Source organism: Bos javanicus, chromosome 1, assembly GCF_032452875.1.
Source record: "Bos javanicus breed banteng chromosome 1, ARS-OSU_banteng_1.0, whole genome shotgun sequence".
Lineage (NCBI taxonomy): Eukaryota > Metazoa > Chordata > Mammalia > Artiodactyla > Bovidae > Bos > Bos javanicus.
This window is the reverse complement of record NC_083868.1, coordinates 144,933,185-144,949,052: the sequence shown is the minus strand read 5'-3', so window position 1 is coordinate 144,949,052 and position 15,868 is coordinate 144,933,185. Positions and strand designations below refer to the sequence as shown.

General features: G+C 57.9%; 1 protein-coding gene across 2 annotated transcripts; it reads left to right on the top strand.

Moving 5' to 3' along the window:
• Nucleotides 1-1,964: 1,964 nt before the first annotated feature.
• POFUT2 (protein O-fucosyltransferase 2) lies at nt 1,965-15,576 on the top strand. Of its 2 annotated transcripts, XM_061423540.1 has the most exons (9): nt 1,965-2,141; nt 3,820-4,070; nt 6,081-6,225; nt 6,826-6,936; nt 12,028-12,094; nt 13,260-13,385; nt 13,669-13,849; nt 14,155-14,278; nt 14,507-15,576. In XM_061423540.1, exons 1-9 carry the CDS (start codon nt 2,011-2,013, stop codon nt 14,658-14,660), a joined length of 1,290 nt encoding a protein of 429 aa, XP_061279524.1. In that variant the 5' UTR covers nt 1,965-2,010; the 3' UTR covers nt 14,661-15,576. The 2 variants fall into 2 exon arrangements, with proteins under 2 accessions (XP_061279524.1, XP_061279515.1); XM_061423531.1 differs by lacking the exon at nt 13,669-13,849 and having other exon boundaries at nt 1,974-2,141.
• Nucleotides 15,577-15,868: the final 292 nt, after the last annotated feature.

Sequence of the window (15,868 nt, the reverse complement as noted above, 5' to 3'; positions counted from 1 at the left end):
AAGATCTTCAAGCTTCTGGCACCCAGCAGGGCTCTCCTGTCCCAAGACTTCTTTCATCTGGGGGTGTTCCCAGAAGGAACAGTGGGGGAGGGGCTGAGAGGGGCTACACCTAGACCCCAGGGAATGAACAGCGGGGCAGTCACCTTGATGGCCCTGGGGTCTGGAGCAGGGCCCGGCCCTGCAGTGGAGATCAGGGTTCTTCCCTGCAGGTGCCATCGGGCTGCTGTGGCTCTGCCCCACCTGGCACGCTGGCCACCAAGCCCCAGCAGGAGGGTGAGGCCTGCCTTGGTCTTGTGGCCCTTGCTGGGGAGGCTTGATCTTGGTTGCGGGGTGTTTTGTGGATCTCTCCAAAACCTGCTTTGGCTTCAGTTTGAGTCCAGAGCAACAGAAAAAGCATACCCTTCGTCCATTTGCATTCAAATCTTTTCAAAAGAGCAAATAATATTTCCCATAAAAATACCTGCTGCTTTCCCAAAGTGGCCTAAATGGCCAGCAGTGTGGGTGGTGCATTCCTGGGCAGCAATGGAAGAGAGGGGCCAGCTGTTCTTGGCCACGCGTGACCCAACATGGCTACAGTGCTGAGGGCTCCTGGCTGGGATGGCCAAGCAGGGAACCCCAACCTGCAGGGCTCTGTGCACCCAGGGGTGAGGGAAAGGCCCTCCCTTTCCAGGGGGGTTGCATGCAGGCCAACTTAACAGAGAGAATCTGCAAGTCTGGAAGCAGGTGTCTTCAGCCAGGAGGTGCTTTGTCCAAGGCGGGAATGAAGCTTTCATTTGGGTCCCTGGAGAGTTGGTTCCCTGGGTCCAGGGGCTAGGGAGTTTCACACTGGAGACCTGTGGACATCCCAGAGACCCCATGGTGTGGTGGTCTTTCCTGGGCCAGGGAGCCTTAGGGGCCTTGGGGCCAGGTCTGCAGCGAGGGAGCAGGTGTGGAAGCTGGCTCCGGTCTGCAGAGAGCCCGCCAGTGCCCCCAGCACAGAGAGAAGTCCTGGCAGACAGGGTGGCTGCAGTGGGAGCTCAGTACCTCTAATAGAGACAGTGCCCAGTGCATGGAGTTCAGTACTGAGAGAGCTCAGTACCTCTAATAGAGACAGTGCCCAGTGCATGGAGTTCAGTACTGAGAGAGCTCAGTACCTCTAATAGAGACAGTGCCCAGTGCATGGAGTTCAGTACTGAGAGAGCTCAGTACCTCTAATAGAGACAGTGCCCAGTGCGGGAAGAGAACAGTGGGCACTCCTGAGGCAGGGGCGTTGGTGCTGGTGAAGGAAGCGGGCTCAGTAGAGGGCGGAACAGCAGGACCTCTTGGTCTGGAATGAAGGTTCCTGAGGAGACCCCAGAGCACCATACACACCATCCCACACCATACCCCAAATGTCGGAGGCCCGCTGGCCGCTCTGCTCCCTCGAACTGTCGTTCTCCAGTGAGATCGCACCCAGCCCAGCATCTGGCATCCCCGACCCACCCGCCTCCTGCCGCACCTCCCATCTTGGGAGAGATCCTGTCATCTGGGAAACTGCTCAGCAACGCGAATTCAAGGCCCGCAGAGGGCCTGGTGGATTTGAGGTTCAGGTACCCCACCTGGACAGCCGTATAGGCCCGGGGCTTGCCTATGGCTAGCCCTCCTGCAGAAGGCACGCTGACGGGTTTCGCGTCCGGGGCCCCTGGAGGCAGCAGAGTCAAGTAGGCCTGCGAGGCCCCGCCCCCTTTACGGCCCCGCCTCCGACCTTGCGCCAGTCTCCGCCCGGCACGAACTGCCGGGAGGACCTCAGCGCGGCCCCGCCCAGGGATCGGCCCCGCCCTCCCGCCCATTAGTCCTGCCTCCTGGCCCCGCCCCAGCCCCCGCGGCTCTGCAAGTTAGGCCGAAGGAATGTCCGGACTCGGGATCACGCACGACGCATGCGCTGGGTGGGCCCCGTGGCGTTGCCGTGGCTACGGGAGACGCTCTCCCTGAGGGCGCGCTGCGCTTCCGGGGTGGGGCGCGGCTACAGGAAGTGCGTGGCCGCCCGGGGCCATGGCGGCGCTTGCCGTCGTCTTCCTGCTGCTCTGGGCGGCATCCTGGCCGTCGGCCTCGGCCTTCGGCGAAGAGTTCTGGCCTGGCCAGTCGGCAGCCGACATCCTGTCGGGGGCGGCGTCCCGCAGACGGTAAACGCGCGTCCGCGCCATCGGTGGGGCCGGGACCCGGACCCGGAGCACAGGACCAGGAGGCGGGGCTCGGAGAGGGGGTGCGGAGCGGCGGGGCCTCGGTCTGCCCTACACCTTTGGCGCCCTGGCTTGGGGGCGCGAGCCAGGGTCGCCTGGCGACCGCGGCCTCCCGGAGCCCCTTGGAAGGACAGGCTTGGGTCCACGTTAGGGGGCAGGGCGGGGGCCCCAGTTAGTTGATACGGAGTGTTAGCTGGCGTTCGAGGAGCCCCAGAATCAGATGTTCGAACAGGGTGGCTCTTAAAGCCCAGCCTTGTTTATCTGCAGGAGAATTTCCGCCCTGTACAGATGCTGGTTGTTCCATAGATAAGTCTCAGGAGTGAGAAAGAAGCGTCAGTGCCCTACAGCTGTTACTGAGGGAGGGCCTGACCCAAAACAGACTGCTGGGTGCAGGGTGTACAGACGGTAGACCGGCAGTTTTGGGGAATTGGAGGCCCAGGCCAGGCGTTCCAGCATGGTCTGTTTCGCAAACGGAGGTGCAGAGAAGGGAGGGTGAGACCATAGCAGAAGCAGGAGTCCTCTCCCTGCGCCTCGCTGTGGACAAGGCAGCAGTGCTCAGTGGGTGCTCAGGGACCCCCAGGGTGCCAGGTCATTTTCCTAGAAACACTGGGATGCCGTCTGCCTTTTGCACACACTCAAGAATTGATGCTTTTGAACTGTGCTGTTGGAGAAGACTCTTGAGTCCCTTGGACTGCAAGGAGATCCAACCAGTCCATTCTGAAGATCATCAGCCCTGGGTGTTCTTTGGAAGGAATGATGCTAAAGCTGAAACTCCAGTACTTTGGCCACCTCATGTGAAGAGTTGACTCATTGGAAAAGACTCTGATGCTGGGAGGGATTGGGGGCAGGAGGAGAAGGGGATGACAGAGGATGAGATGGCTGGATGGCATCACCGACTCAATGGATGTGAGTTTGAGTGAACTCCGGCAGTTGGTGATGGACAGAGAGGCCTGGCTTGCTGCATTTCATGAGGTCACAAAGAGTCGGACAGACTGAGTGACTAAACTGAACTGAACTGATGAGTTTACTGTGGGGGTTTCCAGAGACCACCTGGCCTGTAGTATCATAACACAGGGAATGGAGAAGCAGACAGGAGAATACAGGTGTTGCCTGACTGAAGAGAGACATGCAGAAATTAAAAACACTCACACTCTTCTCACTCGTGATTTTGTCTTGAATATACTAGAAATTCATAAATAAGTTCTTGCTTTTTTCCTAACATAGGAATTATTGATAGATTTAACTCACATAAACAGCAGCCTTTTGGAGTCCTCAATAATTGTTGAGAATGTAATAATTGTTGAGAATGTGCAGGGGTCCATAGACCAAGAAGATTGAGAACCCCTACTGGATGAGGGCTCAGATTCTAGCCATGGAGATCCTGCTGGTTTTAGCTGTGAGTTATTGCTGATGGTTAAACAGATGCTAAGATGCTTTCTGCGCCTACTCGAGGGCTCTTTAAGTAACTGGTATCGTAGAAGTGGGTGGGCTGCTGCCTCCACTTCACAGACCAGAAACTCCCAGTGGTGACTGGTGTCCGGACCAGGCTGCGAATGTAGGCCGTTGGGTTTTCCGCGCAGAGCCTGGCCCTGAGGCGCTGTTGCCCTGCCCACCCTGCCAGGTACCTTCTGTACGATGTCAATCCCCCCGAGGGCTTCAACCTCCGCAGAGATGTCTACATCCGCATCGCGTCCCTCCTGAAGACTCTGCTGAAGACGGAGGAGTGGGTGCTGGTGCTGCCCCCCTGGGGCCGCCTCTACCACTGGCAGAGCCCTGACATTCACCAGGTCCGGATTCCCTGGTCTGACTTCTTTGACCTTCCAAGTCTCAACAGAAACATCCCCGTCATTGAGTATGAGCAGTTCATCGCAGGTGAGGTGGGTGGTGGTCCTTTAACTGGGGCCAGGCGGTCATTGGTTTGGTGTGAATGTCCGGCCAGACCAGAGACCTTGGCCAGTGGGGCCGTCTCTCCTCAGGCCTTTGTGTAGGGGCCCTGCTTCCTGCTTCTGTTTTCCCCACGACCAGTGATCTTGGTCTTTTCGTAGTTTTTTAGGGAAATAGATCTGAAGCATCTGAGCTATGTGTCCCCTTGCCTCTGAAAACCCGATCCAGCTTGGTGAAGTGGAGCTGTGATGGGGAGGCCGCTGCCCGGAGGCCGGCCTCGTCCCAGCTGTACCGCAGGCCTCCCTTTCTGTGCAGGCCAGGCCACTCTCACCTGAAGGAAAGCTCGGTGCATGAGTGGTGGGGCCGTGTGCTGGCAGAGCCATGTAACGCCATGCCCTGCCTTGTTCAGTCCTGCTCAGGGTTCCTGTTTTAATGCTCTTAAGAGAGAAGAGCTGACGATTTCTTAGGATAAAGGTGTGGGAGCACGCTGCTACCTTGTTTAGGAGACATGGACTTAAGTAGGGTCATCTCTGCTCCACGTCCCTGGAGCCGCCTGGAAGAGCCAAGTCACGGCTCCTGAGCGGTGGTCGTGGGACTTCTGCTTTGTGCGGCCTGGGGGCCTGAGGGTTGCGGCTCCCGCCAAGGACAGGCCCGTATGTCCTCACCAGCTCTGTTCTCGCCGCGCTGCAGGCCCTGTCGCCTGAAGACGTTTTCCCTTCAAGGTCAGCAGGAACCACACCTGTGGGTGCTGCAGGTCTGGAGCCTTGAAGTGGCTGATGCTAGGAAGGCGGACCCGAGGCTGGAGGTCGGCCTCCCTACCCGAGAGGGGATGGGGTGTCCCGTCTGACCCAGCTCCTCCCAGGGGGGCAGGCTCGGTCTTGCTCTGCACGGGGCTTGGCCCCCAGGGAACTGGACCCTGACTTGATGGTGGGGCGCAGCCTCGACCACGAGCTGGGCCAAGTGATGGCAGACAGGTGTGGTTCCTGCTGCTCTGCCACCTCATCCCTTGGGCTGGGCAGCAGGGTGAGCACTGAGCCCGCTGGTGACAGAGTGAAGGTGGCAGCCTTGGCCCCGCTTAAGTTTCTTCCTGCAGAGAGGACAGGTGTGGGTGCCACCCCAGAAGACCCTCAGGCCTTGTGCTGTGGGTGTATCAGCGTCTCAGTTCCGACGTCACCACCCCTGCCTTGCAGTAGGAGCCCCTGAGCTTTGGGTGTTAGCGCCCAAGCCAAACGAATGTGGATGACCCTGGGTTTTACTCGCTGGAGCACGCTCATTCCCAGGCTCCATCGTTCCGCCTCTGAACACCTCTTCACTGAGCACCGGCTGGTGGCCCGGAGGCTCTAGGTGCGAGGGGAGCGGTGGGTGAGAGGGACACTGACTCCTGCTCTCCTGGGCCCCCCGTTGCAGAGTGGGGGCCAAGCTTAAGTCAGTGATGGGGACACGCAGCTCTGGGGCAGGCACCAGAGCCACAGGACGAGAAAGCTGGAAGTGGTGTGGGGTCTGGGTGGTGGTCGTGGCCTGGGAAGGCATCTTTTTTGGGGAGCTGCAGTTTGAATGGCCTCACAGGGGTCAAGAGAGAGCCCTGGAGGAGATAGCTGGTCAGGGGCCTGGGGAAGGAGGGTGCCCTGGGCTCCAAGCACCATGGGGAGGGAGCCAGAGGAGGAAGACCCGGGAGAGGAGAGGGCAGAGGACCAGCCCTGCCCCCAAGGAAGGGGAGTGTGGCCATAGAGGGAAGAGGGCCCAGGGCCCTCCCAGGTGCTGTCAGAGGTCAGGGCAGCGTGGGGCCCAGAGGAGCTGAGGGGCCTGGACGTCCCCACTGTGGCAGCCCTCCCGCCCTGTCGGACCCCCATGTCCTGAGGTCCTTTTTCCATCATCTCTCTTGTTACAAGCTCTTTCCAGTCCTGTTTGGGAAGACAGTGTTGTTCCATACAGGGTGATTCTCTATGTCCCTGTAACCTGGGATGTGGTCCCCGTTCTCGTCTGTCCTGTCTCCTCCAGAGTCTGGCGGGCCCTTCATCGACCAGGTCTACATCCTGCAAGGCTACGCGGAAGGCTGGAAGGAGGGGGCCTGGGAAGAGAAGATTGACGGCCGGCCCTGCATCGAGCCACCGCTGTACTCTCAGGACAAGCACGAGTATTACAGGTACCGCTGGGAGGTCCGCGGGCACGGCCCACATCCAGGGCGGCTCTTGTTGCCGCATTTGGGGACTCGGGCTGTTCAGAAGTATCCGTTTCCACTTCTGATGCATTTGAACCTGGTCGTGGAGATGGCACCATCCCAGGCTGCGCTGCTGTCAGAAGTGCGGCCTGGGGAAGTGCTGTCCCTCTTCTCCTCCCTCTGCAGCCTCCACAGCCCCCTTTCCCACCTTCCCCAGCAGAGGACCAGAGTAATGTGGTTCTAAGAACTAGGAGCTCTTGAGAGCAGAGTTGGTTTGAGGATAGTTACGCCAAAACGGGCCCTGACACATAAAGCTTTATTTCCTCCGGGTTCCTCTGGGGCTGCCCTGTTTTCCCGTCATTGAACCATCCAGCTTCCTGAAAAGAGTGTCAGTGGTCTCATCAGATGAGGTGAAATTTGTGATTTCTTTAAAAACTTCCACACTATCTCTACCTGTGATCACAACCAAGTTTTCACACAGGAACTGGCCGAGCTTCTCCAGGTCAGGCTGTGCATCTGGACTTGACTCCCTGCCCACGGATGAACACACCACACTGACGGGGTGCCGTGGGTCTTATTTTCCAGAGGATGGTTTTGGGGTTACGAAGAGACGAGGGGTTTAAACGTTTCCTGTCTGTCTGTCCAGGGATCGGCCTCCATCATCGCACCTGTACTATTGAGAAACACGTCTGCACGGTGAGTGTTTGCGTGGTCCCTGGATGATGGCTGGTACGTGTGTGCGCGTGTGCTTGTGTGTGTTTGTGTGCCATACTGCTGGCACGGCTCGTGGCGGGGGGGAGGGGCACTCCCTGGAGGGTTAGCCCTCAGCCCTCCCCCACCCCCAGGGGGCCTGACAGTCAGGATCCAGGGAGCACCCCCCGGGAGCACTCCCAGGTGGGGCGGCCACGCCTGCTGTCTTCTGGGTGCTGCTTGGAGCAGCTGTGCTCCGAGCCTGACCTTGGTGTGTATGGTGGGGAGTTGTCTCTGGTCCCACCACTGGTGGGTGGTGCAGTCGGATTCACACCCAGATCCTGCCCCGGGGTCCTGTCTGAGCTGGTGGGGAGAGTTGGGGCCTCAGGGCGCAGGTGGGGGTGGGGGGCTGGAGGAGAGGACGGGGATGAGGGCCACGGGGTTGTGAGGCTGAAGCAGGGTCAGGGCCAGGACAGGAGCGGGACGAGTGACCGCTGAGGAAGCGGGGGCTGGGCGGCCTGCAGCTGGTCTTGGAGGCTCACCGTGGAGGAGGAGCACTTCCCCTTGGGGGGGGGGTCACTCCTGAGTCAGGCTTTTGCGAAGCTGGGCTCTGAGAGGTCAGAGGAACAGCTCGAGCCTGGGCACAGTGCCCTGGAGGCCGCTCCAGGCCCCTTGTGTAGGAAGTCTGTCTACACGCCTGGGCTCTCTGAAGCAGAAAATCAGGCACGCGCACACCTCCCCCCCACAAACACACGCTCTGGGCAGCACCAGAGGGTCAGCAGGAAGGGGCACGGGGTCTCGGGCGAGTCCCAGGGTAAGGGAAGCTCCTCTGGAGGTGCATGCTTGATTCCAGCAGGCCCTGGGAGTTCCCTGCAGGTGTGAGTTGTGGGGGACTTGGGGACCCGGAAAAGCCGGCCCTCCCATTAGCCACCATCAGTGTCCTGAGCCTGCAGCAGGCGCTGAGCCCCTTCCCTGCTCTCTGGGGCCTGGAAGCTCTGCCTGTCCCAGCACTGCCCCATGTGCCAGGACGCCAGGCCGATCCCTCCTGGGCCTTCGTAAACAAAACGCAGGTGGGCCCACGTGCTCTGCTCGGTGGGTCCAATCTCCACGAAGAGAAGAAGACACACAAGGTTGCCAGAGGTTTGGGACCCTGCAATACAAGTCCTAAAACTTTGCATTTCTAAAGAAAGCAGATTTGGCTGAAGTTTTGGCCTGTGGGGCAGGTTTTTTGTGTTTTTTTGTCCTATTTGCAGGTAAGGGGATCTGAGCCCAGGAAAGACTGGTGCCCAGGGACCCTTCCGTTTAAGAGACACTGGTGGGAGGGAGCAGGGTTAGGGTTAGGTTGCTGAGATGTGAGGCCAGACAAGGTGGGGCACCCCTACAAGGCGGGGCACCCCTACCGCACAGATAACTCAAGATGTGAAAAGCACTAACCAAAGAGAGGATGGATACGTTCAGTTACATTGAAGTTTAATAAGGCTTGGAAACAAACCACAGAGACGGGTACTTGTAGCCTGTCCTGTGGGACCCAGATGCAGACAGAGCTCCTGAAGGCCCTTGAGTACAGGGCAGGCAGCCTTGGAGCAGATTCAGCAAAAGACACAATTATGTACATTGTCGGGGGTATCAGGTACACCTTGCTTGTGGTCAGGGGGATACACTGCCCTTAGACCTGAGGAGAGACGCAGCCCGCTGGCCCACAGTGCCCTTGGGAGAAAGGGCTCCAGGTGCAGAAGGAAGTGGGAGACCCCTGGGAGTGCAGGGGACGTCAGGCGGAGGTGGGCAGGCTTGTGACCCTAAGTGCCTGCAGGAGCATCCCATGCGTGTTCTGGAATATTCCTGTGAGCCCCAACTGCTGTGCTGCTGCTAAGTCGCTTCAGTTGTGTCTGAGTCTGTGCGACCCCATAGACGGCAGCCCACCAGGCTCCCCCGTCCCTGGGATTCTCCAGGCAAGAACACTGGAGTGGGTCGCCATTTCCTTCTCCAATGCATGAAAATGAAAAGTGAAAGTGAAGTCGCTCAGTCGTTCCTGACTCTTAGCGACCCCATGGACTGCAGCCTACCAGGCTCCTCTGTCTATGGGATTTTCCAGGCAAGAGTACTGGAGTGGGGTGCCATTGCCTTCTCCGTTGGAAAAGCTAGGTTGTGCAAATTCAGAATTGAAGCACAACTGAGCCGTGAAAATCAAAAAGCACGGCTGCCTCCAGCAAAGGTGATCACGAGGAGCAAACAGCAAGTGGGAAAAGCAGAAGATAAGTCCAGCCCTCCCAGGGCGGGAAGTTAGGCACGGCCGCCTGCCCGTGGGGGTCCTGGGGCCAGGGCACGGCTGCAGCACGCTCTCCAGGCCCCTAGAGTTGCTTCAGAACCCCACTTGGCCGTTGGCGGGGTGGGATACCCACGTCTGCAGGCTGTGCTGTGTTTTGTCCTAAAACGGAGTCTTCAGAAACAGTCTCTGTTCTCACAGGGACCCCGGGCCACCACTGGGTCCATCCCGTCCCATCTTTCCAGGACTCTTCTCCCACCCAGTGCTCGTGTCCGTCTCCCTGTTGAGCACACGTGTACTCACACCACAGGCGTGTTCTCTGCAGTGTCCTGTTTGTCTCTTGTGCACTTGGTGGTACCCTTTGGGAGTCTCTGTGAGGTAAGACCCGTGAGGTCACTGCAGAGGTTGCCATGTTCCTCTGCAGCTGTCCTCGCACAGAGGAAGAGGGTTCACGGAACCTGCCTGAGTTGGTGGCCTTTGACCAGTCCCAGGTTTTGCCATCACAAACAGGAACCGTGTTTGCACAGTCATGGGGGAGTGAGGACACAGGCTTTTGCCTGGAACAGAAGCTGGGTCTTGCTTTCCGAGTGGTGGCCGCCGAGCCGTGGTTGCCACGCAGCCCCGGGCAGGGCGCTTTGGGCTCTGGAGCTGACGAGTGAGGGTGGACCTCTGCTATGTTCATTTGTGTTTATTTGATTTCAGAGTAAAACCATGTTGAAAAGCTCTTTTGAAATGATTTTCTGTGAAGTATCTATTTAAATATTTTGCCAATTTGTTTCTCTGCAGAAGTTTTAAACTTATATATTCAAAGTTGTTAACTTGTTTATTCTTTAAAGGTTTCTGTGTGTGTGTGTGTGTGTTTTAAATAATCTTTTAGTTCAGTTCATTCGCTCAGTCATGTCCAACTCTTTGCTACCCCGTGGATTGCAGCACACCAGGCTTCCCTGTCCATCACCAACTCCTGGAGCTTACTCAAACTCATGTCCATTGAGTCAGTGATGCCATCCAACCATCTCATCCTCTGTTGTCCACTTATCCTCCCGCCTTCAATTTTTCCCAGCATCAGGGCTTTTCCATTGAGTCAGTTCTTCGCATCAGGTGGCCAGAGCATTGGGAGTTTCAGCATCAGCATCAGTCCTTCCAGTGAATATTCAGGACTAATTTCCTTTAGGATGGACTGGTTGGATCTCTTTGCAGTCCACGGGACTTTCAAGAGTCTTCTTCAACACCACAGTTCAAAAGCATCAATTCATTGGTGCTCAGCTTTCTTCATGTCCAACTCTTACATCCATCCATGACTACTGGAAAAACCGTAGCTTTGATTAGATGGACCTTTGTCAGCAAAGTGATGTCTCTGTTTTTTAATATGCTGTCTAGGTTGGTCATAACGTTCCTTCCAAGGAGCAAGCATCTTTTAATTTCATGGCTGCAGTCACCATCTGCAGTGATTTTGGAGCCCAAAAGAAGTCTCTCACTGTTTCTGTTGTTTCCTCATCTATTTGCCCTGAAATGATGGGACCGGATGCCATGATCTTAGTTTTCTGAATGTTGAGTTTCAAGCCAAGGTTTTCACTCTTTTGCACTTTCATCAAGAGGCTTTTTAGTTCTTCTTGGCTTTCTACCATAAGGGTGGTGTCATCTGCATACCTGAGGTTATTGATATTTCTCCCGGCAGTCTTCATTCCAGCTTGTGCTTCATCCAGCCTGGCATTTCACATGATGTACTCTGCATATAAGTTAAGTAATCAGGTGACAATATATAGCCTTGATGTACTCCTTTCCTGATTTGGAACCAGTCTGTTGTTCCATGTCCAGTTCTAACTGTTGCTTCTTGACCTGCGTACAGATTTCTCAGGAGGCAGGTCAGGTGGTCTGGTATTCCCATCTTTTGAAGAATTTTAAGGCTTTAGCATGGTCAATCAACCAGAAGGAGATGTTTTTATAATCTTAACCATTTCAGTATTCTTAAAAATTCTTTCTTATTCTACTTTTTATAGTTTCAGTTTCCACAATTATCTCTGAGCCCCTGAGCATCTGTTTTGGCTTAAAAATGGAGCCTCTGATCACCCCATCCGTGTCCCCCACCCAGGCATCTGGGAGCCACCCTCTCCAGGGTTGTCCTGCCCAGGGGGCCAGCCTGGAGTGGATGTGGCCTGTTCTGGAGGGTCCTCTCTGTGTGTTCTGACTCTTCAAGTTGCTTGATGAGCTCAGGTGGGCAGCTTCTTCTGCCCCGCACTTTGAAGGATCGAGTTGACGCTTCCCTGAAGAAGGGGCCTGCGTTTTGGCCGGAGAAGGACACACAGGACGAGGCTTCTCTTTCATAAGGTGATCCTTAGAAGCAGGGTTAAGCGCTCACTCACTCCTTTGGGCTGGCTGTGGTGGCTTGGCTTTGCCCTTTACCCAGGAGTGCGAGTTAAGCCACAGCTGCTCCAACGTCAAGCCAGCTCCGCGTTCCTGGTACGAGCTCCATCTGTCGTTTGTTTTTCTCTTAGTGTGTTGCTGGGTTCTGTTGGCTGGTGTTATTCGTTTTGTGTATTTGTGTGGTTTTTTGCACTGATAGTCACAAGTGAGCTGGCTGCTGAGAAGTTCAGTGGCTGGGGCAGGAGCGAGTCCGTGAACATTCAGAGCCGCCGAGGAAGCAGAAGCCCTCTGCAGACGGCTGCCTTTGAGAGGGTCGTCAGAGACTTGCCCTCATGCACCCAGCTGACCCTACAGGGTTTGGACCCGCTCAGGTTTTGTCCTGGACTGTTCCCTGGCCCAGGGCCCTCCCACATGACAGTACTCAGTGGAGCACATGGGCATAAAGACCTTCTTTTTCTGTTGTTTAAAAATAGGTCTGTGATGTTGGACCGAGCCGAGAACCTCCTCCACGACCACTACGGCGGGAAGGAGTATTGGGACGTGAGTGTTGCCTCGAGCACCTGTGTGAACGTGTGTAGTTTGGGAAATACATCCCCCCGCCCCGGCCTCAACACACACTGACACACACGCACACACACGGAGCAGCTCCTGTGTCCGCCTGCTGACTGACACAATGAGGCCCAGAGCATCTGGGGGTGGGCCCACCGGCAGGTGCTCCCCGCCTGCCCACGGAGGTGCTCCTGGCAGAGGGCTGGGGCGTCCCGGGCCCTCCTCCTGCACTGGCTGTCCCTGCTGCTGGCACCGGGAGCCTGGACAAGAGCTCTGGCCCCACGTTCTCAGCCATGGGAGGTAGGCGCTGTCTGCTCGACTCCTTGACTGTGGGACTGGGCTCTGCTTTGGCGGGGAAATGCTGGCTCTGGTGGATGGACGGTGATGGAGGTGGGCCAAGGCCTTCCGTCCTGGGGTGGGGACGCCTAGTCATCAGGTGTCTGGTTTGGAAAAGAGGTGCCGTCCTGCCCATGGAGGCCCAGTGCAAAAGCATCAGACGTTCCCTGAGAAGAGCCCTCGGCTACGAGGTGGAGACCCAGGTGATGTCGGCACGCCTGGCCTGTCCACGGCTCTGCCAGGAGCATCGGTGGGTGGGCAGGCTGCAGGGACAGCTCCCACCCTCCCACGGGTACCAAAACTGACTCTTAGCAGGGGCCTTTGTCTGTTGTTGACATGAAATAGAAGTGGGGGTTGGGCTGGGCAGAGACCCCCAAGTGAGAGCCCTGCTCCTTGGACTCGGGCACCTCCTGAATGGGTGGTTTCAGAATCACAGAAGGGCCGTTGTCATCACGTGGACATGGGTTCTGTGCCTCTCAGCAGCACTGGGCCCCACCAGCCCTGCAGGGTGGTGACCCCTCAGCACTTTCCTGACCCTGCCCGTCACAGTCAAGGGCCCCAGGCCACGGGGACTCTTGGGAGGAGAGAGCGCTGCAGCATCAGCCTGCACAGCCCGTCGGAGCATACCAGGCCGATGTGGCCACGCCCCCTGGACGCTCCTGACTCCGAATGGTGGGCTCCACCTTGAATCCACTGCCTGAGGCCCTAGCTCGCTCGTTGCCCTCATGTTGGACTCCGGATGGATGAGAGGGTTCTGGGGACAAGAGGGAATGGTGGGCGAGGAGGGTTGGTGACAGGCTCATGGCCTGTCTTCCTGCAGACCCGGCGCAGCATGGTGTTCGCCAGGCACCTGCGGGCAGTAGGGGACGAGTTCAGGAGCAGGTACCTCAACTCCACGGATGTGGCCGATGGAATTCCCTTTGAGGAGGACTGGACCCAGATGAAGGTAACCCCCTCCCCCGTAATCCTGGGGGGCGGGGTGCATTTCTCTCTTGAGATGCCTCACAACTAAGCCCTTAAAAGTTAGGAATGGTCTGAAGGGGGTATGCTTGCCCGTCACAGGGCTCCTGGCCCTGCACCCCAGTTACCCAAGCTACTGCTCATCAGCAGGGAGCCCCATCCTAGTATAAACCTGAGGACATTGGTAATCAGTCCAGGGACAGACCCCATCAGGCCCTGAATCCTGCCTGCCTGTCACCAGCTCAGCCAGTTTGGTCCCCCTTCACCAGGTCAAGCTGGGCTCCTCGCTGGGGGGCCCATACCTGGGCGTCCACCTGAGGAGGAAAGACTTCATCTGGGGGCACAGGGAGGACGTGCCCAGCCTGGACGGGGCCGTGCGGAAGATCCGCAGCCTCATGAAGGCCCACCAGCTGGACAAGGTGTTCGTGGCCACAGATGCTGTCAGGAAGGGTATTCGGCTCCTGTCCATCTGTTCCTCCCTGGGTTAATAGTGGGGTCGTGTTTCTGTCCTCCTCCCCCACCCTATGGTCCTGCTTGTGGGCACGTGTGCGTGAGTCCCTCTTGGCCTGTGTGAGTCGGCATGTGTATATGCGTGTGCTAGTCCCCTGCAGTCTGTGAGTCATAGGCACGTGTGCGTGCATGTGTGAGTCCCCTGTACCCTGCAGAGTTGTGGGTATGTGCATGCCTGTGCGAGACTCCTCTAGGCTGTGCGAGCCCCCCGCGGTGCCCTCTTACCAGCCCCCTCGCGCCCACAGAGCTGGAGGAGTTGCGGAGGCTGCTGCCTGAGATGGTGCGGTTCGAACCCACGTGGGAGGAGCTGGAGCTCTACAAGGATGGGGGCGTGGCCATCGTGGACCAGTGGATCTGTGCGCACGCGCGGTGAGCGCCCCCTTACCTACGGCCGTGTTCCTGGCTGAGTCCTCCTGTGCAGACGGGGCCGGTCTGCTTGCCCACCCATGAGTCCTGAACCCAGGCCGCTTGCTGGTGACCAGCTGCAGGGAACCCTGGCCAAGGGGACTGGGGCGAGGGCCCGGGCAGGCGTCTGGGTGGGTGGTGGATGGGGGATTGTGCTGCAGTCCTGGTGACAGACAACCTGTTCCTCGGCAGGTTTTTTATCGGCACATCAGTCTCCACGTTCTCCTTTCGAATTCACGAGGAGAGGGAGATCCTGGGCTTGGACCCCAAGACAACATACAACCGGTTCTGCGGGGACGAGGAGAAGGCGTGTGAGCAGCCCACTCATTGGAGGATTGCATACTGAGCCCACACGGCTGCCTGAGGACACGTGTCCCTTCCCGGACCTCAGGCTGTGGACCCCGCGGAGCGGTGCTGTGCACCGCCTCGGCCCGGTTGTCTGTCTCTCAGCCGGCACCTCTGCATCCCCAGGACTTGGGTTGCTTTCACTTGGGATCCATCTGGAAGCGCACGTCTGCAGCCAGCGAGGCCCCCGGTGATGCCGCGGAGGTTCTGACTTGTCCCTACTGACCTTGGTCTGCCGGGTTTCCAGCAGTGTTGGCAAGCGTGGTACCTGGGCTGCTCCAGCCCTGGGCCAGTGGACGCAATGCTGACTCTGTCTGTGCCCCAGAGCAGTGCCCTTGGCCCTGCCCTTCTCCCCACAGAACTCCATGCCAGCTGGATGGCAGGCGGACCCCACCTCACCGGGGCTGGGCTGAGACTTGCTGGGGGCTGTGATCCCCACCCCTCGCCTTGGCCTGAGTCAGAGCTCCAGAATGTTCCTCAGGAGGGCCCGGTGCTCTGTGCCCATATTGGGGTGGGGGTGGGGGGAAGTCCTTCCGGGATGGTCTGCAGGGTCTGTCCAGGTGGTGTGGTCTAATGGCCCCAGCAACGTGGTGGGCAACCGGATGCTCGTCCTTGAAGCCTCTGTGCCCCCGCCCCCCCCCTTCCCCCACCCCCCGGCCTTGTGGGCAAAGGGAGCAGCTGAGAGGAGCAGGGTCAGTCCAGCCTCAGACCGGGCGCCCAGCTTCGCCAACACCTGGGGTGACCGCTGACGTGGGTGTGGGGAGCCAGGCGGAGTTTGGGGGTGGGATAGAGCCCTGACCTCCTCCGTCTCCTTCAGGGTCCTCGGTGTTCTCGGCCGTGCAGGGTGGAACGACAAGATATTTATTCTTTCTCCGTTTGTACATCAAATGTTAATAAAAATACATTTTCTAAAAGCGGTGCTGCTTCCGCCCGAGTACTCTTTTGGCCAAGAGCTGGGCCAAGCGTTTGGACTTAGTCGTCACCTTCCTCTTTCAGGAAGGCAAGCTGCTCTGTCATCAGCATGCTTGTGGGTGTGAGCGTGATGGAGGCACTGCCCACACCACCAGCCCTTCTGTCCTTTACTCATGGCCCCCAGATGTGTTGGTAAAGAGTCTGTGGTTCCAGACGTTTTGAGAACTGCTGTCTAGGCACCAAGTGGTGGGAGCCCTGAGGTCACGGAGCCCCGAGGCCATCAGCAAAGCCTCCCAC